At 38.4% G+C, this 21,083-nt stretch overlaps 1 protein-coding gene and 1 long non-coding RNA gene across 2 annotated transcripts in view; one reads left to right on the plus strand and one right to left on the minus strand.

Annotated features, from left to right (window-relative positions):
- CUNH12orf56 (chromosome unknown C12orf56 homolog) overlaps positions 1 to 21,083 on the plus strand; it is a 105,486-nt gene that overhangs the window by 53,767 nt on the left and 30,636 nt on the right. Inside the window, exons 4-6 of the mRNA XM_004766593.3 lie at positions 5,020 to 5,425; positions 10,377 to 10,450; positions 17,061 to 17,205. Of these exons, the coding sequence (XP_004766650.1) occupies positions 5,020 to 5,425; positions 10,377 to 10,450; positions 17,061 to 17,205 (625 nt within the window). The remainder of the gene's footprint in view (positions 1 to 5,019; positions 5,426 to 10,376; positions 10,451 to 17,060; positions 17,206 to 21,083) is intronic.
- Positions 1 to 21,083, minus strand: part of LOC106007249 — a 91,302-nt gene that overhangs the window by 10,921 nt on the left and 59,298 nt on the right. Inside the window, exon 3 of the long non-coding RNA XR_001181906.2 lies at positions 16,996 to 17,062. This is a non-coding gene — a long non-coding RNA (uncharacterized LOC106007249). The remainder of the gene's footprint in view (positions 1 to 16,995; positions 17,063 to 21,083) is intronic.

Genomic DNA, 21,083 nt, shown 5'->3' on the forward strand with positions numbered 1-21,083 from the left:
TCAGTATTTAGGTTTCTCTAGCTTTAACGTACCTCTTCACCAGTGGATGGCTCCAGATTCTCATATGCATTTTACAGGAGAAAACCCATCTAGATTATTTCAAGTAGAAATAAAGTATTGTGACCTACTTAAAAGTTCCCTAGAGCTGCAGGGGGAAAAAAGACTGCCTACTGCTTGTGAGTGCAAAGAAACAGACAGACAGGCTGAGGTCAATAGAACGCTTTTACAGCGTCGGTGCAGAGGAAGATTTATATAAATTTAATTGAGTTCACCTTGAATAATCCAGGAGGAAAAGAAATAGCAACAATGCCTCAGTCTCAGACCAGGTCTTGTCAGGCCCATACCCAGGAGAGTGGATTCTGATCTGAGTCTACATCGATGTGTATAGTCTCTACTGATATTTGGCTAGTGAAAATTTAGAAGTAGATTTTCTAAGCATCGTGCATGGCAGGGGAAGGATATGAGCTTTTGGAGACACTGATCTGTTTAATAAATGGAAGTAGGGCTGACAGTCCTAATGGAATGAGAATGTGCTATGGTTAATGGTACACCATTAGCAAACTAGAAGGAGGGGGAGAAACCAAGAACGTGAACCTTATTCTCTAAGGAGCTGCACGTCTTGACAGGAAATAGAAAAGGGGAGCTGTGCTCTCTCTCTCCACGTAGTACGTAAGCATGAAGGCTCTGCAGTCACACTGACTGACTCTGAAGCCTGACTGCCTTGGGCTTAATCTCCCTGCACTTTACTCTTCAGGAAGAGGCTAAAGCTCACGACAGCTCCTTTCTCAGAGGGGCGATATGTGAGGGCGCGATCATGCACGTGTACTTACACTACATGTGACACTTAGTCCTTATTAAAAGTTAATTTTCCTGTTATTGCTGATTATCAGTAAGTCAGCCACTGAGCAATCATTTATTTGGCATCTTCAGAATTCCCTATCAAGCCTTGGAAATGGAATAATTTTCCTCTTTTCTATTCTAATAACATTACCGTATTTAAACAATAAAAATGCTGTTGTGCAATAATTTGGCACAAGTTACCATCTGTACTAATTTTCTTTTTTTAATATCAATTTTCTAAGAATTTCTTCCAAAATAGGTTGCTATTATTCTCTTAGGAGACCAGTCCTGTGTTTATGTAAATATACCGTATGTGTAAGTACAGGGACCTGGACCGTTTAGAAGCTCAAGGGACAGGATTCGAGGCCTCTAAAATCTATTTTTATAATACGTCTTTACATCTTCGTCATTCTGAAAACATGACACAGCTATCTTCTTGTGTACATAACTTGCTCATAGTTTATCATTATTAGTATCCTTTGCTCAGTTACATTTATAAAAATATAAAAAAACATTTACTGAGCATCGGGGTAGAATCAATATGGGTTCTTCTCCCACATCACTCTCTTCCTCTTCCCTCCCTCTTCCCCCCTTCATGGACCTGTCTGAAAATTCCCATGGGGTCAATACTCACAAGTGCTTCGTTCATTCTATCTATGAATCTGCTTGTTGGTTTTAGACATTATCTTCTCCCATTTTGTCAGCTATCTCTTAGCTTTGTGTCGTATCTTTTACTGAACAGAATTTTAATTTTGATGTAATAAAATTAATTAAGGTTTTGGTTCTGGTCAAGATGGAGTAAGTGTACTTCAGCCCATCTCTCCCCCTGAATCGAAGTATAAATCTTGAATAGAATACATACAGCAGTTGACTGCCTTTAATTTAAAAAAAAAAAAAAAAACTTCTCCTTAGTACTTAAACAGGATTCAGAGTTAAAAGCAGCTATAGATTTTTCTGTAAACTATATTTTATCTGAGTCACATGTATTTTGACATGTACTGCCATTCAGTTCTTAGTATCTCTGAGTTTCCTTTGTTATTTTCAGCAAGTTGATTATGATGTGTCTGGTGAGTAATTCTTTGAGTTTATCTTTTGGGGATTCACTGAGTTTCTTGAATCTGTAAGTTTATGTCTTTTGCCACATTTGGAGACTTTTTGGCCATGACTCCTCGAATATTTTTTTCTGCACCATGCTTTTCCTCCTTTCTTTCTGGGACTCTGAAGACATGAATTTTAGACCTTTCATATTGCCTGACAGTCACCCGAAATTCTGTTCCTGTTTTTCTTCAATCTTTACTCTCTATGTTATTCAGATCAGATAACTTCTATTCATCTATCTTCAAAATCAACCCTTTCTCTGTCATTTCTATACTGTTTACTGAGCCCATTCAGTGAATTTTTTTTAAGATTTTATTTATTTATTTGTCAGACAGAGGGAGAGTACAAGCAGTGAGGGAAGCAGGCAGAGGGAGAAGCTCCCTGTTGAGCAAGGAGCCCAATGTGGGACCCCATCTAGGACCCTAGGATCATGAGCTGAGCTTCAGCTCAGATGCTTAACCATCAGATGCAGATGCTTAACCAACTGGGCCAGCCAGGCACCTCTTCATAGGGGAATTTTTTATTCAAGAAATCTTGAGATCTAGGTCTGTGTAGGACTTCTTATAGAAGAATCATTGTTCTCTATTGTTCTTGTTTCTTATTTTTAGCATATTAATCTGACCATCTATTTCAATGTGATAGGTTTCTAGCTGTGAAAACTAAACTCTCCATTTCATATTCTTTCAACTTCTTTCTTATCCTTTTCAAGAATTTCTTAAATCAAATACCCATCTTTTCTAATTTACCATTTTTATTTCTTCATAGAGTATCAATATGCTAGCATGTGTGTACTTCCTATTCTTAGCTGAACTTGAGACTAACAGATTTTTGTGAAGCTGTTCCATTTTGCCTGTTGCTTTTTGGACTGTGACCCAACATTTTCATTCTCGAGGAGTTTATCTGTCTTTGATGCAGAGGGAAAAAGGGGGGAAAAAGTGATTTGTGCATACTTTTGATTTTGTAGTTCTCTTTCCTACTTCTCTCATCTCTTCCTTTAATGTGGCTAGGCTGTCCCTGGAGATACACAGTCAGCACATTAGGAAAACTCTTGACATTTAGCAGCTTAGCTCTTTATAGAAGCTAACATGTGTGCAAATTCAAGGCTCTAGAACTCTTGCTTAGTAACAAACTACTCTTTAATCAGACTAGTAAATATGGGCATTACTCAATTTCAAATGAAGAATACAGTTTAGTTGTATGAGTTGGCTTGCTTAACTGGTGAAGCTATAATTTCCATGGTAGTTTCATTTATGCTGCCAAAAATGTAATCCTTTTTAGAAATCCTTTTTATCTCTCCAGAATAATAAATCTTTCACATAACCGAATAAGTAACAGTCACTTCAAATGAGATTTTCTGTAACCCCCTGAAACCATTTTTGCTGGGCTTTTATATGAAACATAGATTGTGCCTAAAATGAACATTTTAACATAATTTTATAACATTTTGTAGCACAATCTACATACTGGTTATTTAATGCTCTTCAATTTCCATAGAGAAAATTTTAGAATATATTATCTGAAGGAATAAAGAAAAACTATCTCTTTAAAAAGAGGACTGGAGTACGTATCATCCACTTCTGAGCTGGACATATTCATTTACCTGAAAATCCTTACTGTGAGCATCTTATATTCTTAGACACTTGGATAATACTGTTACATAATACTGTTGCATAATACTAGAATCCTATGGAAAAACAGGGTAAGGTGAGATAATTACTGAGCAGCATTCGGAGGTGGTGGGTTAAATAGGAATTTGTTCAGTTGGGTGTTTAAAATCTGGCCATGCCATGTGCTGATCCACAGGGCAAGAAGGATGCAGGAAGGAGGCTATTGCTCACGCTCTTAAACAGATTGCATGCTGGGACTACAAAGCCAGTGTGCATATCCTTAAGCCTGAGGGTTCGGCAAGGGGTGGCTGTTTAAGGGGATGGAATTTGGATGAACAAACTGAGGTGGCTACTTTATAGGTGTGTGTGTGTGTACACGCATGCACGCGTGTGTGCGTGCACATGCACCTGCAATACTGGGGGCAGAGGGAGCTGAGGGCTGAAGCTCAACACAGTTCATAAAACTGTATAGAGAATGAATGGATTTTGAATATGCTTAAAATTAATTTAAGGACTAAGAAAAACAAAGTGGCTTTCCACCTTCAAGAAGGTTCCAATCTTCTAAGAGGACAACATATTTTACTCTAAAATGATAAACCAGTAATCCAAGGCAATATAGGATAGTATCAATAGCTAGCACCTACAGAGTGCTTCCAGTGTTACAAACACATTGCATATATTTCCTTATTTAATCTTCACAAGAGCTTTTTTGAGATGGGTGCTATTATTGGTTCCTGTTTTAAAATCAGAGATTGAAGCAAGCTGAGGTCAATCACAGTCACAAAACCACTGAGTGGCAGAGCCAGGATTGGACCTTGGATGTCATCATGACCCTACAACTTCTTAGCCTCTCCCACTTGCTTCCTCATGTAGCAGACTTAGAGAAATGGTCATGGCAAGGTGGAGAGCAAGGAAAATGAGGTTAGAACACAGGACTGATTCTGAAAAATGTGCTGATGCTTTTGGAATGACACTGGAAAATCAGAGGACTATTAGCAAGACACGAATTCAAGAAAACACCATTTTTTAAAAAATCTCACTTCCTAACTCCATATGAGTAGTTTTTTCTTTACAGGATCTATTTGAAATGCACCATGAAAGAAGAGTCAGGTTTCAAAAGCAGAATAAAAAGTGCTTTCAGAAAAAAAAAAAAGTGCTTTTATTGTAAATCCTGGGGTTCTGTGAAGGATAGGCACCATCCTTTAGATATAGAAAGTGCTTTAAATGACATTGGATACAGTTTTATTTCTGAAAGCAGGAAAGTATAATGAAGAATTTTACTATACCTCCAACCAGGTCAGTAGGTAAGCAACTGAAATTAAATCACTCCCTTCTCTTAATAAGTCTTGTTTTTATTGGAAAACATTTATTTACCTTCAGAGTCTTAAATTGCTGCAGTTGGGCTGCTGGGTTCTCTTTGTCCCTTACTGTTAAATTGTGAATATTATGTTTAACATTAAATTCTACCTGACAGGTACCACCAAGAGAGCAGAACACCATCCAAGGACTCTATATTTTGTCCTTCAGACCTCAAGGAGCGGTCTTCTCATGGCCAAAGTGCCCTTCGACCCTTACCGACCCCCTCCAGGAGGAGCTGTCAGTCCACATCAGCCCCTGGAAAGGCTGTCAGCGTGCCATCTTGCACAACCAACACAAAAGAACCCAAGGGACTTCCAGATCACAAAGTTTCTCTAAGTGAAGTCCCTTTCAAGTGCAATGGGAAAGGAAATGAGTTTCACTTAGGAAATTCCTCCCTGGCCTCCCCTTTACAGAACAACCCAAACCTAGAGAAAAAGGCCTCGGAACTTCATTTGTACATTATTTCCACAACCTCATCAATATTTCTGCACTTAAAAAGTTCATGGAACAATTATATTATAGTAAGTGTGCTCATAAGTTAACTTTGGCAGGAGTAGTGGTTTTTGTTTGTTTTTAAAGATTTATTTATTTATTTTAGAGAGAGAGTGTGTAAGCAAGAGGGATGGTGGGGTGGGAGGCAGAAGGAGAGAGAGAATTCAGAATGGGCTCCCCACTCAGCTGGGAGGCTGTCCTCAGAAGATCCCCTATAACCTCAACCAAAACTAATAAGAGTGGACACTTAATCAATTGTGCCTGCCAGGCACCCCTGGCTCAAGTATTTTTAAAGCAAACACGCCTTTCCTGCTTCCCAAAATGTCCATTTTGGAAATGTACCCTTGGAATTTAATAATATGAAAGATAAACACACTGGACAATTACGGATTTGACTGTATTCAGGCTAGCGCAAGAAGGACAATGCTCATTAATGAGGAGTGTCTTAAAGAAAAGGGAGATGGACCAGGGGTTTTACAGAGGTGGCTTGATAAGGGTCTCCTGGGAATCCTGGAGAAGGTCTTGAAATATTTGTGAGCAGGGTGGTCTATTTCAGTTGGCTGGGGTGATTTCTCAGCCATTTCTGCTTTCAGAGAGCATCGAGCCCACAAAAAGTTCAACACTGTCAATGTGTCTCTGTATTTTTTTTAAATTTTATTCATTTATTTGACAGAGAGAGATCGCAAGTAGGCAGAGAGGGAGGGAGGGAAACAGGCACCCCGCTGAGCAGAGAGCCGGATGCGGGGCTCAGTCCCAGGGCCCTGAAATTATGACCTGAGCTGAAGGCAGAGGTGTAAGCCACTGAGCCACCCAGATGCCCTGTCTCTGTATTTCTTAGCTGCACTATTGAAAAAGTAGGTTAATGGGAGCCACTGTTACAGGACCAGGCAATTTTATAGAGATTATCTAGTCTAAGTACCTTATTTTATAAATGAGGAAACTGAATATTTTAGGTGACTCACTCAAGGTTATAGAGTGGGTTTAATGAGAGTCAGAACTCTTATTTAGGGACCTTTTTCTTATATAACAGGATCAGTTTTAAAATAAGTAATTTATTACACCTGAATAATGTGATCCTTTTCAATTATCTTCAAAGATACATAATTTTTATCATTGATCTGCCAACATAATAATATTAAGGAAATACAAAAGGCTCTTTTCCTTCAGAAGAAGCTAGGGAAGCAGGAGGTTTTATGAATGACTAAAAACTGAAAGATTTCAAGGCAAATCTTAAGTTTTTTCTCATAGTTCAGAATGGTTCATGTTTAAATGTCAAATGTTCAAAATTCCTCCTTAAATTTTTATTTTTAAAGCTTTAATTTATTTTTTATTATATATATACATTTATTTATTTATTTATTTATTTATTTGATTATTTGACAGAGAGGCAGACAGTGAGAAAAGGAACACAAGCAGGGGGCATAGGAGAGGGAGAAACAGGCTTCCCGCCGAGCAGGGAACCTGATGCAGGGCTCAGTCCCAGGACCCTGGACCACGACCTGAGCTGAAGGCAGACGCTTAATGACTGAGGCACCCCTATTATTATTATTAGTTTTTAAGATTTTGCTTATTTATTTGACAGGGAGACAGAGACCACAAGTAAGCAGAGCAGCAGGGAGAGGGAGAGGCAGGCTCTCCACTGAGCAGGGAGCCCAGTGCGGAACTGGATCCCAGGACCCTGGGATCATGACCTGAGCTGAAGGGATGCTCAACTGACTGAGCCACTCAGGTGCCCCTAAAGATTTTATTTTTAAGTAAACTCCACACCCAACGTGAAGCTTAAATTTACAACCCCAAGATCAAGAGCCACATGTTTTACCAACTGAGCCAGCCAGGCGCTCCTAAATTTTTAAACAGTGCTTTTCAAATTAAGAATGTAAACAAATCACAGATAGAGGGAAAACCCTGGCCTATTGAAAGGAGGCCACATATATTCTATTTTTTTTTTTGCCCCCAACCCCCCACTTGATCCGAGGCCACATATATTCTAATAGGAAAACCAAAACTTAATCTATCTAAATACTTCAAAATGACTGTTTATGTTTCCCTAACTTGACTAACTCCTGGTCTTAGTACTACTTTTTACTTTTTATTTGTTTTATTATTACTATTATTATTTTTAATAAGATGGTTAAGGTTTATTAGTGTAATAATAGTGAATCAAAAGATTAACTGTAACATTTATTTTCATTTATTTAAAAAATTTTTTTAATTTAAATTTTAGGTATTTAACATACAGTATTGGTTTCTGGAGTAGAATTTAGTGATTCATCCCTTATATACAACACTCAGGGCTCAACTACTTTTTAACTCTGCTGCAGAGGCATGGCTGGGGCAAGTCAGATAGGCAAACTCCTAGCCCTTTTGATAATAAAAGCAGTAACAATAACTGACATGTATTAACAGGTAGGATCTGCTTTGATGCTTTCTGTATATTAACTCATTTAATCTGTACAACAACCCCAGGAGTAGGACTGTTATTCTTGTTTTGTAGATGAGGAAATTAAGGCATTGAGAAATTTAATAATATATGCAAGTTTGCACAAGTTGCATGAGCTGAGATTTGAACTTAAGTAGTCTGATTTTTTCCACTGAAATAAATGTGGGCGGAAGGGGGTTATCTTTCAATTGTAGATACTATCATTAAAAAACAATGTTTTGGGCCACACTGGTAACTCAGAGTTGGTTAAGCATCCGACTCTTGATTTTAGCTCAGGTCATGATCTCAGGGCCATGAGATCAAGCTCCGCCTCTGGCTCTGTATTGGGCGTGGTTTCTGCTTAAGATTCTTTCTCTCCCTTTCCCTCTGCCATTTCCCCCTTTCAAAAATAATAATGTTGTATCCCTTGAAAGATGGAAAATGCGTAAGCAAATATTTCACACATAAGTGATAAATCCAGTTAGCATTCATTCTAGTAAGAATAAGATATTAATTCAATATAAACATTTTAAAAGTTGTGACTTTTTTGTGACACTGTTTAATTCTTTCATCATGTTGATGACTTTGGTTATTCTTGGTGATACCTTCATAAGTTTTAGGAAATTAAAAAAAATATATCATCCCCTAAATCAGTCAGAATTATCTTGGCTAACTGATCTCTTATGCTTTGAGATCCAGAATGATCATTCACGTTGAGGTAGGGGAATGCTACTGGGGAAAAAAGAATGGGCATTTAAACTCTCTTATAGGTAAACCTAAACCATCCGGTGAGAAATTAGCACTCATTCTGATTTTAAGGGTTTCCAAACAGCTGAGTCTCCTTCAGTAACCCATTTTATCTGTAACTTTCACCAACAATAATTACATCGGAGTTCTTTAGCATCTCAAATTCTACAAAAGCAATATAGAGCAATTCTTTGCCCTTCATATGTTATGAAGACAGGTGTTAGCTAAATCACTAAGGAGTATCCTCAAATTAAAATTCTAGATTTAAAGTAAATGTAAACTTTTTTTAAAAGTTTTAAATTTTATTTATTTATTTATTTTTAATTTTTTATAAACATATAATATATTTTTATCCCCAGGGGTACAGGTCTGTGAATCGCCAGGTTTACACACTTCATAGCACTCACCAAAGCACATACCCTCCCCAATGTCCATAACCCCACCCCACTTCTCCCAAAAGTAGGCTCATGTGGGGCTTGACCTCACAACCCTGAGATCCAGACCAGAGCTGAGAGCAAGAGTTAGTTGCTTAATTGACTGAGCCACCCAGGCACCCCCATAAACACAAACATTTAGAGAGGAAAAATAAGATGGTATTTTTTTAACTGAAAGCAATGATAAAAGTCGGGGGAACAAGGGCACCTGGCTGGTTCAGTTAGTAGAGCATGCAACTCTTGATCTTGGGGTCGTTTGAGACTCATGCTGGGGGTAGAGCTTACTTTAAAAAACAAAAATGGGGTGCATGTGTGGCTTGGTTGGTTAAGCATCCAACTCTTGATCTCAGCTTGGGTCTTGATCTCAGGGTTGTGAGGTCAAGCCCTGGGTTGGGCTCCATATTGGGTGTGGAACCTACTTAAAAAAAAAAAAAAAAAAAAAAACCCAAACAGATAATAAAAACAAAAGTAGTGAGAAAAAGCACTTACTTCCACCGGATCATCCACCCACCATCCTGCTCTGATATTAAGGAATAAGATAGAGGTAAGTTTGTTTGGAGTTATAAATCAGCAACATTTCAGAAATTCTGACCCATCTGTTAGGCCTCAACATAAAATAAAAGATTATTTAGAGAACTTGCTGAACACTACTGACCCATATTTTAGGGGGATCCAGAATGAATGGAAAATGGCAACACTAAAGATTTAAGGGAAAAATAACCCTATTGATAGGGGAGTATTAACAAAACTATTCTATAATCTATACCATGGAATACTAGGTAATCATTAAAAAGAGAGAAGTAAACCTATATACACAGATATGGGAAAAAACACCATATAGTAAGTGGGAAAAAATTCCAGATTAATAAATGTGATATAAATTAACTAGTATTAAGTGCATATTATAAAATATATCATCTAATAAGTATATATTTGAGGTGTATGTTATAATTAATATGTTTTTATATGCCTAAAAGGATATAAGCCAAGCTGAAAATAATATAGTAAGGTACTCTGTTGTTACTGTTATTTTTAACCCCAGTATAATTAATGTACGGTATTCTATGGTTTCAAGTGTATAGTAAGGTACTTTGATTAGTGGGATGGAAGCAGTAGGGAGAGACAGGGAAATGTTGTCTTTTAGTTTATGCATTTTTGGACTATTTGATTTTAATAGATTATTTTATAATGAGCAAATGTCATGTTTAAAACTTTTTAAAAACTATAAGGAAAAACAATTCCCTCTGGCATTATTTACATAAATAAATCATGTACTATAGCAGGAATTAAGGAACAGATATATGATACTGACTAAAACAAGAGAAATTGATTTTCAATAAACAAAAATTCTAACTATTCCCGTATTTTTTTCTCTTTTAGAAAGCTACTCTTTTACAAGATCCCTTATATGTTAGTGAGCTCAGTCCTGCTATTGGAACTCAAAAGCCATATAGGTAAGGAGTGATGATATGCCAAGGCCGCATGGGTGACTGTTCTCTCTTTGCCTCTCTTAACTCCATGTGTTGCTGCCCATCACATCCATACCTCTACTTCAATGTCTGCTCGGAATTTAGGTCTGCAAACACAATTACCCACTGGACATCACCTCTATAGGTCTTCCAAGAACCTATTCAAAATGAAACTTGGCATCTTCCTTCTGGGACCTGACTTTCCTCTTGCGTCTCCTAACACAGGGCCTGCTGTCCTTATCCCTATATCACCTAAGGCAGTGTCCTGAATGTCATTTTTACCTTCTCTCTCCCGCTTCACCACCCCCGACCCCTGCAGCCAGTCAATTGTCACAGGACTCACTGTTCTTCTCTACTGTATCTGGATAATATCTACTTCTTTCCACTGTCACATGCTCAGCCCAATTAACTTTGTTCTCAGCTCCTACAGTATTATCCTGGCTGGCCTCTGCCTTCACTCTTGACCCTCTCTAAACCATTCTCTGTAACCAAAGAAATCTTTTGGAAGCACAGATCTGAGGATGTAATCCCCTGCCTTCAAGCCTTTGAATGGCTCTCCATTGCCCTTAGGAGAAAATCTAAACAGCTTATAAAGATCTTCCTGATGTCTCTTCATTTTTTCATTTTCAACTATCATGTCCCCTTAACTCCTGCCCTGAGCTCCTGATCCAGACTCAGAAACTGATCCAGTTCTCAGAAAGCTTCCTGGTTTTTTGCTTTTTCCTCCATTCTGGAATCCTACTCTCTATTCTTCTTCTCCTTCATGAATGACTTCAACCCATCAAGTCTTAGCCTCCTATCCCTTTCTTTAAAAATCATTTCTCAAAATAATAATAATAATAATAATAATAATTTCTCAAAGCTGCATTAGGAGGGTCTGCTGTGGGACAGCTGGGTGGCCCAGTTGGTTAAGCATCTGCCTTTGGCTCAGGTCATGGTCTCAGGATCCTAGGACTGAGCCCCATGTAGGGCTCCCTGTTCAGCGGGAAGTCTGCTTCTTCCTCTCCCTCTGCCTGCTGCTCTCCCTGTTCCCTACTCTCTAAGTAAATAAAATCTATTAAAAATTTTAAAAAAGAGAGATAGAGAGGCTCTTCCATAATATCCTGTGCTTATGATCTTGTAGTATTTAACAGTCTCTCTTACGGCTGCTTTTTTGATTGTGTGCTGCTCCTTAAGGGCTGGGACTGTACATTGGTCACTGGCACATAGTAGGCTGCCTTTATAGAATGAATGAGTAAATTGTTAAAACAATTAAACCTGAATCTGACTTAAAAGTGTGGGCCTGTTAGCCTTGAAAAGGAATGAAATTTTGACACGTGTGACAACATGGATGAACCTTGAATAAATTATGCTAAGTGAAATAAGCCAGACCAAAAGGACAATTATTGCATGATTCCACTTATTTGAGGCATTGAGAATAGGCAAATTATAGAAACAAAAAATAAAATAGAGGTTACTATGGCTGAAGGGAGAGAGGAATGGGGACCTATAGTTAATCAGTATAGAGTTTCTGTTTGGGAAGATGGAAATGGAGAGTATAGTAGTGATGGTTGCAAAACACTGTGAATGCACTTGATACCACTGAATTGTACACCTGAAAATGGTTACAGTGGTAAATTTTATAGTATGTATATTTTATTTTTATTTTAAAACACGTGTGTATGTGCATATGTGTGTGTGTGTAAGTAAGGGAATAGATAAAACAAGACTGGAAAAATGTTGAAGATTATTGGATCTAGGAGACAGATACATAGTGTTTCTCTTCAGGTTTCTCCATTTTTGTATATGTTTAAAATTTTCCGTAAGAAAAGTTTTTAAAAGGCTTAATTAAGAAATGTAATAGGGGTGCCTGGGTGGCTCAGTGGGTTAAGCCTCTGCCTTCAGCTCAGGTCATGATCTCAGGGTTCTGGGATCAAATCCTACATCGGGCTCTCTGCTCGGCAGGGAGCCTGCTTCCTCCTCTTTCTCTCTCTCTGCTTGCCTCTCTGCCTACTTGTGATCTCTCTCTGTCAAATCAAATCTTAAAAAAAAAAAAAAAGAAACATAATAAACAAATATAACAAGTATCTTATTTATATCTTGATTTTAATAAACCAAAAGTAAAAAGACATTTCTAAGGCAATAGAGGACATTTGAGTATGGACTGGGTATTAACCAATATCAAAAAAATAATGATAATTTTGTTGGATGTGATAATGATGATCTTGTAAGAAATGTTTGTCTTGTGATGTGTTCTGAGGTTTGTAGGGGTTAAATAACAATGTGATTTCTTTTTTTTTTTTAAGATGGTAATATGGATGGCTTAGAATTTCTACATTTTTTTAAAAGATTTTATTTATTTGTCAGAGAGAGAGAGAGCACAAGCAGGGGAGCAAGGAGCCCGATGCAGGACTCCATCCCAGGACTCTGAGATCATGACCTGAGCCAAAGGCAGATGCTTAACCGACTGAGCTACCCAGGCATACCTCTACATGTTTTTAAAAAAGAATTCCTATATGTTTTCATATGTTTACTTTAAAAATGTATCAGTTTTAATTTCAGTGCTTATTTAAAGTGATTTTAAAACTAACTGGATAATAAAATAGGCGTTAACTTTGTATATGAGTGACGTGAAATTTGTCATTGAAGGTGAGGAGATTTCTACCACTAGCTTGACTCAGGGAAAGCAATTTCTTTCAAAGTTAATTCCTAAAGGCAACATTTAAAATGCAGTAATTTAAAATGCACTGTGAGGAATGTGCTAATATGTATAAGATATACAAGAGAGTTCTCTGCCTGCAAGGTACCTTAAGTTTAAGGGGAGTAAATATATACTCTTTGGGTTTTCAAACTAGAGCTGTTACAAATATGAGTTCTGTAAGCTCACATGGATTTATAGGGACCCCTGTGAACATACACACAGTGCTTTTTTTTTTTTTTTTTTTTTTTAATTTATTTATTTGTAAGAGAGAGAGAGTGAGAGCGAGCACAGGCAGACAGAGTGGAAGGCAGAGTCAGAGGGAGAAGCAGGCTCCCTGCGGAGCAAGGAGCCCGATGTGGGACTCGATCCCAGGACGCTGGGATCATGACCTGAGCCGAAGGCAGCTGCTTAACCAACTGAGCCACCCAGGCGTCCCCACACAGTGCTTTTGAGATAATCTATGATAAACCCTTTCCAGCTGTAAAGCATTATACAGATGTATTATTTATATAAAATATCCACAAAAATGAAAAAAATACAGGAAAAACAGCTTATCATTAGATGAAGAATCCATCTTGCCACACTATTTGGGTGAATTTATGTTTTCTAGCTGATGAAAATATAAAATATGTTAAAATTAATGAAAAATCTTCCCCTGTTCTGAAATTAAATAAGGGAGTCTTCTGGCACTAGACCTTTTATTATTTAAATTAGTCAAATAAAGTTTATCATCAATATAAAGACAAATGTTCTCTGAAAGATTAAAAAAAACTGTGACTCTATAGAAATACAGACTGCTAAATTTAACTTGTATTTATGATGTATTTGAGCCCTCAATTCATATGTGAATTGATTTTTAGTATAAGGAGGAATGCTTTTTCTTATGAAATTCCATTATTTATTTATTTATTTATTTATTTATAAAGATTTTATTTATTTACTTGGCGGGGAGGGGCAGAGGGACAAGCAGACTCCTTGATTAATATGGAGCCCACTGCAGGCTCCATCCCTGGATCCTGCGATCTTGACCTAACCGAAGTCACATGCTTAACCCACTGAGCCACCCAGGCACCCTTGTTTACCCACTGAGCCACCCAGGCACCCTTGTTTTGTTTTTTTTGAAAGAAAAGTTTATTATTACAGTCTGTTATCATAGGTGCAACAAGATAAAAACTGTTTCTATACGGATCACAGCAAATTGCTGACGAATGCGAAAAATAGGAAAGTCAATTTGAAAGTAATTCAGCTGGTATTCTTTCCAAGCTTGTGCTTTCCTAAGCTCATCAGTTTGTGAAAACTACATTCCTGCTATTTTTGCAGTTCTCCGAGAACAGAGGAATTTTATAGTTTTTTTTAATGAAATGTGATTGTAATTAAAAGTGGATATATAGGGAAGTAGGATCTCAAAGCTCATTCCTATTTTATTTAGAAACCATTTATTAAATACTTATTGTGTGCTAACTAAGCACAGACTGAAATATCAAAACAGTAGGACTTCCAATTTTACAGATGAGGAAACTGAGGCACAGAGAGACTGGGTAATTTGCCCTTGGTAATTACTCAGCTAAGTAGAGACAGATCTAGAACTCTGATCCCCATGTTTATTTTTTTTATTATATTTATTTGACAGACAGAGATCACAAGTAGGCAGAGAGGCAGGCAGAGAGAGAAGGGAAGAAGCAGGCTCCCTGCCAAGCAGAGAGCCCTATGCGGGGCTCGATCCTAGAACCCTGAGATCATGACCTGAGCCGAAGGCAGAGGCCTTAACCCACTGAGCTACCCAGGTGCCCCGATCCCTATGTTTATAATCGTGTTCTTCTGCCTCTGTGACTTTTTTTTAAAAAATGTTTTATTTATTTATTTGAGAGAGCAGAATGAGAGAGACAGAGAGCACACAAGCTGGGGGGAAGGCAGAGAGAGAGGGAGAAGCGAGTTCCTATATGAGCAGGGAGCCCAATGTGGGGGCGCGATCCCAGGACCCTGGGATCATGACCTGAGCTGAAGGCAGACAATAAAACCAACTGAGCCACTCAGGCACCCCTTGCCTCTGTGACTTCTGCCACTGAATTCTTGATGATGATTTCTCTTCCATGTTCTCCACTAGAAAAGAGGCTGTTTTGGGGGAAGTCTTAATGTTTTTGTTAATAAGAGAGGCTCATTGGGATGCCTGAGTGGCTCAGTAAGTTAAGCATCTAACTTTGGCTCAGGTCATGATCTCAGGATTCTGGGATCCAGTCCAGTGCTAGGCTCCTTGCTCAGTGGGGAGTTTGCTTTTTCTTTTACCTGCTGCTCCCCCTGCTTGTTTTCTCTCTTTCTCTGACAAATAAATAAAATCTTAAAAAAAAAAAAAAGGGAGGCTCATTGATTGGATAAGAGAACATCCTAGATTTATTTTTAAAACACAGGGGAGGTAGTAGGCAAGAGCTAAGATTCCATTTAGTAGAATTGGGATAAATGGTTGGTATCAAGATTTATGGAGTAGGTGGTAAAAATATTTTTAATTCAAGTCAGAAATTCTGAAGTTTCCATCACCTACACAGAACATGAAATGCCTCTCCTAGCATTACTTCACACCCTTTCTTTTTCTTTTTTATTTTCTTTATTTATTTTTTTTTTTTTTTAAGTAAGCTCCATGCCCAACGTGGGACTTGAACTCATGATCCTGAAATCAAGGTCATGACTGAGCCAGCCAGTATGAACTTGGACGTGTTACTTAACCCATCTAACATCCTATACATGCAACAGTAATTCCCAGCTCTAACCCCCTTAGTGGGACTGAACAAGCTAGTCCATGAAAAGTGCCCAGGACAGGTACACAAATTACAACAATGTGGCAAAACAGAATTAGTGTGATATATAAGAAGTGTGGAAAAAGTGCTATAGGAGAGGTTCCCGATTCACGATGGAATTAGGGAAAGCTGTAAGGGGAAGGTGTTCCTCTTTTCAGCAAAGCCAGCTTTTCCTGACTCTAGAACACACAGCAGTCAGTGACAAGAGATGAATGCATTTGATACTCGGACATGGCAGGAAATAACTTTGAATTCCATCGTGGAAAGGTGATTCCTTTTCCAAGTAGTCCAGTCTCATTAGGGAGAAGCCCTCGGCTTGGTGCCAGAAATGGCAGCTCTCTAACTCATGCTCTTCAGCCTTTCTATCAAAGACAGAGAGTCTCAGGCTTGGAATGCGTGCATCGACTTAGAACTTGTGATGCTTTCATGCTGCTTTCACAGTTACCTGCTACTAATGCAATTAATGCTGGTTCTCCCTGTAAGGCCGTGATATAAAGCTTTCTTTACAAATAAACTTCTCGGGTTGCCTGGGTGGCTTAGTCGGTTAGGTGTCCGACTCTTGGTTTCAGCTCCAGTCATGATCTCAGGGTCGTGAGATCAGGTCCCTGGTGGGTCTCTGTGCTCCGTGCAGAGTCTGTGTGAGATTCTCTCCCTCTCTCTGCCCCTCCCTTTGCTCCCATGTATGAGTGCACATGCTTATTCTCTCTCTTAAATAAAGAAAATCTTACATAAATAAACTTCTCTACACCCGCACACAAAGTGAGTTGATTTAAAGAAAAAATATGAAGCAAATAATATTACACATGGTTCATGCAGTATGGTAAATGGTATGTGAACAAACTGTGGGCTAGGCGATGGAAGAGGGATGACAGTTTCCGAGGGACACTGAGAGTATTCCTGATGGGCTGGATACCGCTTGAGTAAAGGGGTATGGGGAAAAGTATGTCCGGCGGGAGTAATAAATATTTCAACCTGGGGAAAGCAAGGTTCATTACTAAAGAGTGATAAAGGCAGAAGCACAAAACTAATGAAAATTTCATTAGTAACAAAGTTTTACAGACCTGTCAATAATCGCTGATATTCCTCAACTGCTGTTTCTTATTATTTTCTGTGTGTGTTTCTGTAGATCTGAGGAGAAAATAAAGCACTTCAGTCAACTGAAATCTGAACTTTTTCTTAAAGGCAATACTTTAAGGAAGATACTTTGCTTGATTACAGAACTTAAAGTAGCAGCCCAGAAAAACTTCATTCTGAAACGGCTTTTCTGGAAAGTAGGTGATTTATTTTTAATCTTTGAAACTTGTTCTACCTGTTTATCTGATGCAGTATAATCAAGCATAAAGTAAAATACAACTAAATGTCTTGTATTCAGGGCTGCATTTTGTTATGGGGGGGGCAGAGAGAGCATGTAGGGGGAGGGAAGAGCATAGAGGGAGAGAGGCAATCCTCTAGCAGACTCCCCACTGAGTACAGAGCCCCAAGTCGAAACCAAGAGTCAGACTCTTAACTGACTAGGTCACCCAGTGCCCTGATGGAAGCTGTATTTTAGAATATTGATGCTGTCCTGACTCAGTACTTGAAATGTTGTGATTTAATCAGTACTGAGTATGTGTGTTGCAGGGAAATGGGGTAAGAAGACAATGGTAGCAAAAGACAGTACCTTAGATGGGTTGGGTTGTCAAGTCAAAGACAGATAATTAGAGAGGAAGCTTTTGGCATGCAAGATGCATGAGTACGGGCTGTGAGATGGAAGAGTAGATTTCAAGAAGTCTTACATTCAGGTATCCATATAACAAAAGTAAAAATGAAAAAAGGTGACTTTTGAGTGTAGGACTGTTATTTTTAAAAAGGTAATTCTTGGGGAGTCAAAGCAACCTAGCACTCATGCAGCAAGTTACAGACTTACTCTGTAAAGACTTACTTAATTTCATATTCAGTTTCAGGTGAAGGGATTCAGAAGCCCCAGTGAGAACTGTTGTGTTGCTAATGAGGCCTAAGTGAGGGGGTGAGCCCTGCCTTGGGTGAAGCTCATGTTGATGGCTCTGTGTTGTATCTTTTTTTTTCTTTTTTTTTTAATTTTTTATTTTTTATAAACATATATTTTTATCCCCAGGGGTACAGGACTGTGAATCGCCAGGTTTACACACTTCACAGCACTCAACAAAGCACATACCCTCCCCAGTGTCCATAACCCCACCCCCCTTCTCCCAACCCCCTTCCCCCCAGCAACCCTCAGTTTGTTTTGTGAGATTAAGAGTCACTTATGGTTTGTCTCCCTCCCAATCCCATCTTCTTTCATTTATTCTTCTCCTACCCACTTAAGCCCCCATGTTGAACCACGACTTCCTCATATCAGGGAGATCATATGATAGTTGTCTTAATCCACTTGACTTATTTCGCTAAGCATGATACGCTCTAGTTCCATCCATGTTGTCGCAAATGGCAAGATTTCATTTTCTTTTGATGGCTGCATAGTATTCCATTGTGTATATATACCACATCTTGTTGATCCATTCATCTGTTGATGGACATCTAGGGTCTTTCCATAGTTTGGCTATTGTGGACATTGCTGCTATAAATATTCGGGTGCACGTACCCCTTCGGATCACCACGTTTGTATATTTAGGGTAAATACCCAATAGTGCAATTGCTGGGTCATAGGGCAGTTCTATTTTCAACATTTTGAGGAACCTCCATGCTGTTTTCCAGAGTGGCTGCACCAGCTTGCATTCCCACCAACAGTGTAGGAGGGTTCCCCTTTCTCCGCATCCTTGCCAGCATCTGTCATTTCCTGACTTGTTGATTTTAGCCATTTTGACTGGTGTGAAGTGATATCTCATTGTGGTTTTGATTTGTATTTCCCTGATGCCAAGTGATATGGAGCATGTTTTCATGTGTCTGTTGGCCATCTGGATGTCTTCTTTGCAGAAATGTCTGTTCATGTCCTCTGCCCATTTCTTGATTGGATTATTTGTTCTTTGGGTGTTGAGTTTGCTAAGTTCTTTCTAGATTTTGGACACTAGTCCTCTATCTGATATGTCGTTTGCAAATATCTTCTCCCATTCTGTCAGTTGTCTTTTGATTTTGTTAACTGTTTCCTTTGCTGTGCAAAAGCTTTTAATCTTGACGAAATCCCAATAGTTCATTTTTGCCCTTGCTTCCCTTGCCTTTGGCGATGTTCCTAGGAAGATGTTGCTGCTGAGGTTGAAGAGGTTGCTGCCTGTGTTCTCCTCAAGGATTTGGATGGATTCCTTTCGCACATTGAGGTCCTTCATCCATTTTGAGTCTATTTTCGTGTGTGGTGTAAGGAAATGGTCCAATTTCATTTTTCTGCATGTGGCTGTCCAATTTTCCCAACACCATTTATTGAAGAGGCTATCTTTTTCCATTGGACATTCTTTCCTGCTTTGTCAAAGATTAGTTGACCATAGAGTTGAGGGTCTATTTCTGGGCTCTCTCTTCTGTTCCATTGATCTATGTGTCTGTTTTTGTGCCAGTACCATGCTGTCTTGATGATGACAGCTTTGTAATAGAGCTTGAAGTCCGGAATTTTGATGCCACCGACTTTGGCTTTCTTTTTCAATATCCCTTTGGCTATTCGAGGTCTTTTCTGGTTCCATATAAATTTTAGAATTATTTGATCCATTTCTTTGAAAAAGATGGATGGTACTTTGATAGGAAGTGCATTAAATGTGTAGATTGCTTTAGGTAGCATAGACATTTTCACAATATTTATTCTTCCAATCCAGGAGCATGGAACATTTTTCCATTTCTTTGTGTCTTCTTCCATTTCTTTCATGAGTACTTTATACTTTTCTGAGTATAGATTCTGTGCCTCTTTGGTTAGGTTTATTCCTAGGTATCTTATGGTTTTGGGTGCAATTGTAAATGGGATTGACTCCTTAATTTCTCTTTCTTCTGTCTTGTTGTTGGTGTAGAGAAATGCAACTGATTTCTGTGCATTGATTTTATATCCTGACACTTTACTGAATTCCTGTACAAGTTCTAGCAGTTTTGGAGTGGAGTCTTTTGGGTTTTCCACATATAGTATCATATCATCTGCGAAGAGTGATAATTTGACTTCTTCTGTGCTGATTTGGATGCCTTTAATTTCCTTTTGTTGTCTGATTGCTGAGGCTAGGACTTCTAGTACTATGTTGAATAGCAATGGTGATAATGGACATCACTGCCATGTTCCTGACCTTAGCGGAAAAGCTTTCAGTTTTTCCTCCATTGAGAACGATTTTTGCGGTGGGTTTTTCATAGATGGCTTTGATGATATTGAGGTATGTGCCCTCTATCCCTACACTTTGAAGAGTTTTGATCAGGAAGGGATGCTAACTTTGTCAAATGCTTTTTCAGCATCTTTTGAGAGTATCCTATGGTTCTTGTTCTTTCTTTTATTGATGTGTTGTATCATGTTGACTGATTTGCGGATGTTGAACCAACCTTGCAGCCCTGGAAATAAATCCCACTTGGTCGTGGTGAATAATCCTTTTAATGTACTGTTGAAACCTATTGGCTAGTATTTTGGTGAGAATTTTCGCATCTGTGTTCATCAAGAATATTGGTCTATAGCTCTCTTTTTTGATGGGATCCTTGTCTGGTTTTGGGATCAAGGTGATGCTGGCCTCATAAAATGAGTTTGGAAGTTTTCCTTCCATTTCTATTTTTTTGGAAGAGTTTCAGAGAATAGGAATTAGTTCTTCTTTAAATGTTTGGTAGAATTCCCCCGGGAAGCCGTCTGGCCCTGGGCTTTTGTTTGTTTGGAGATTTTTAATGACTGTTTCAATCTCCTTACTGGTTATGGGTCTGTTCAGGCTTTCTATTTCTGCCTGGTTCAGTTGTGGTAGTTTATATGTTTCTAGGAATGCATCCATTTCTTGCAGATTGTCAAATTTGTTGGCATAGAGTTGCTCATAGTATGTTCTTATAATAGTTTGTATTTCTTTGGTGTTAGTTGTGATCTCTCCTCTTTCATTCATGATTTTATTTATTTGGGTCCTTTCTCTTTTTTTTGATAAATCTGGCCCAGGGTTTATCAATTTTATTAATTCTTTCAAAGAACCAGCTCCTAGTTTCGTTGATTTGCTCTATTGTTTTTTTGTTTGTTTGTTTGTTTCTATTTCATGATTTCTGCTCTGATCTT

The sequence above is a fragment of the Mustela putorius genome, unplaced genomic scaffold (assembly GCF_011764305.1).
Source record: "Mustela putorius furo isolate JIRA1106 unplaced genomic scaffold, ASM1176430v1.1 tig00003988_pilon_pilon_pilon, whole genome shotgun sequence".
Classification (NCBI taxonomy): Eukaryota; Metazoa; Chordata; class Mammalia; order Carnivora; family Mustelidae; genus Mustela; species Mustela putorius.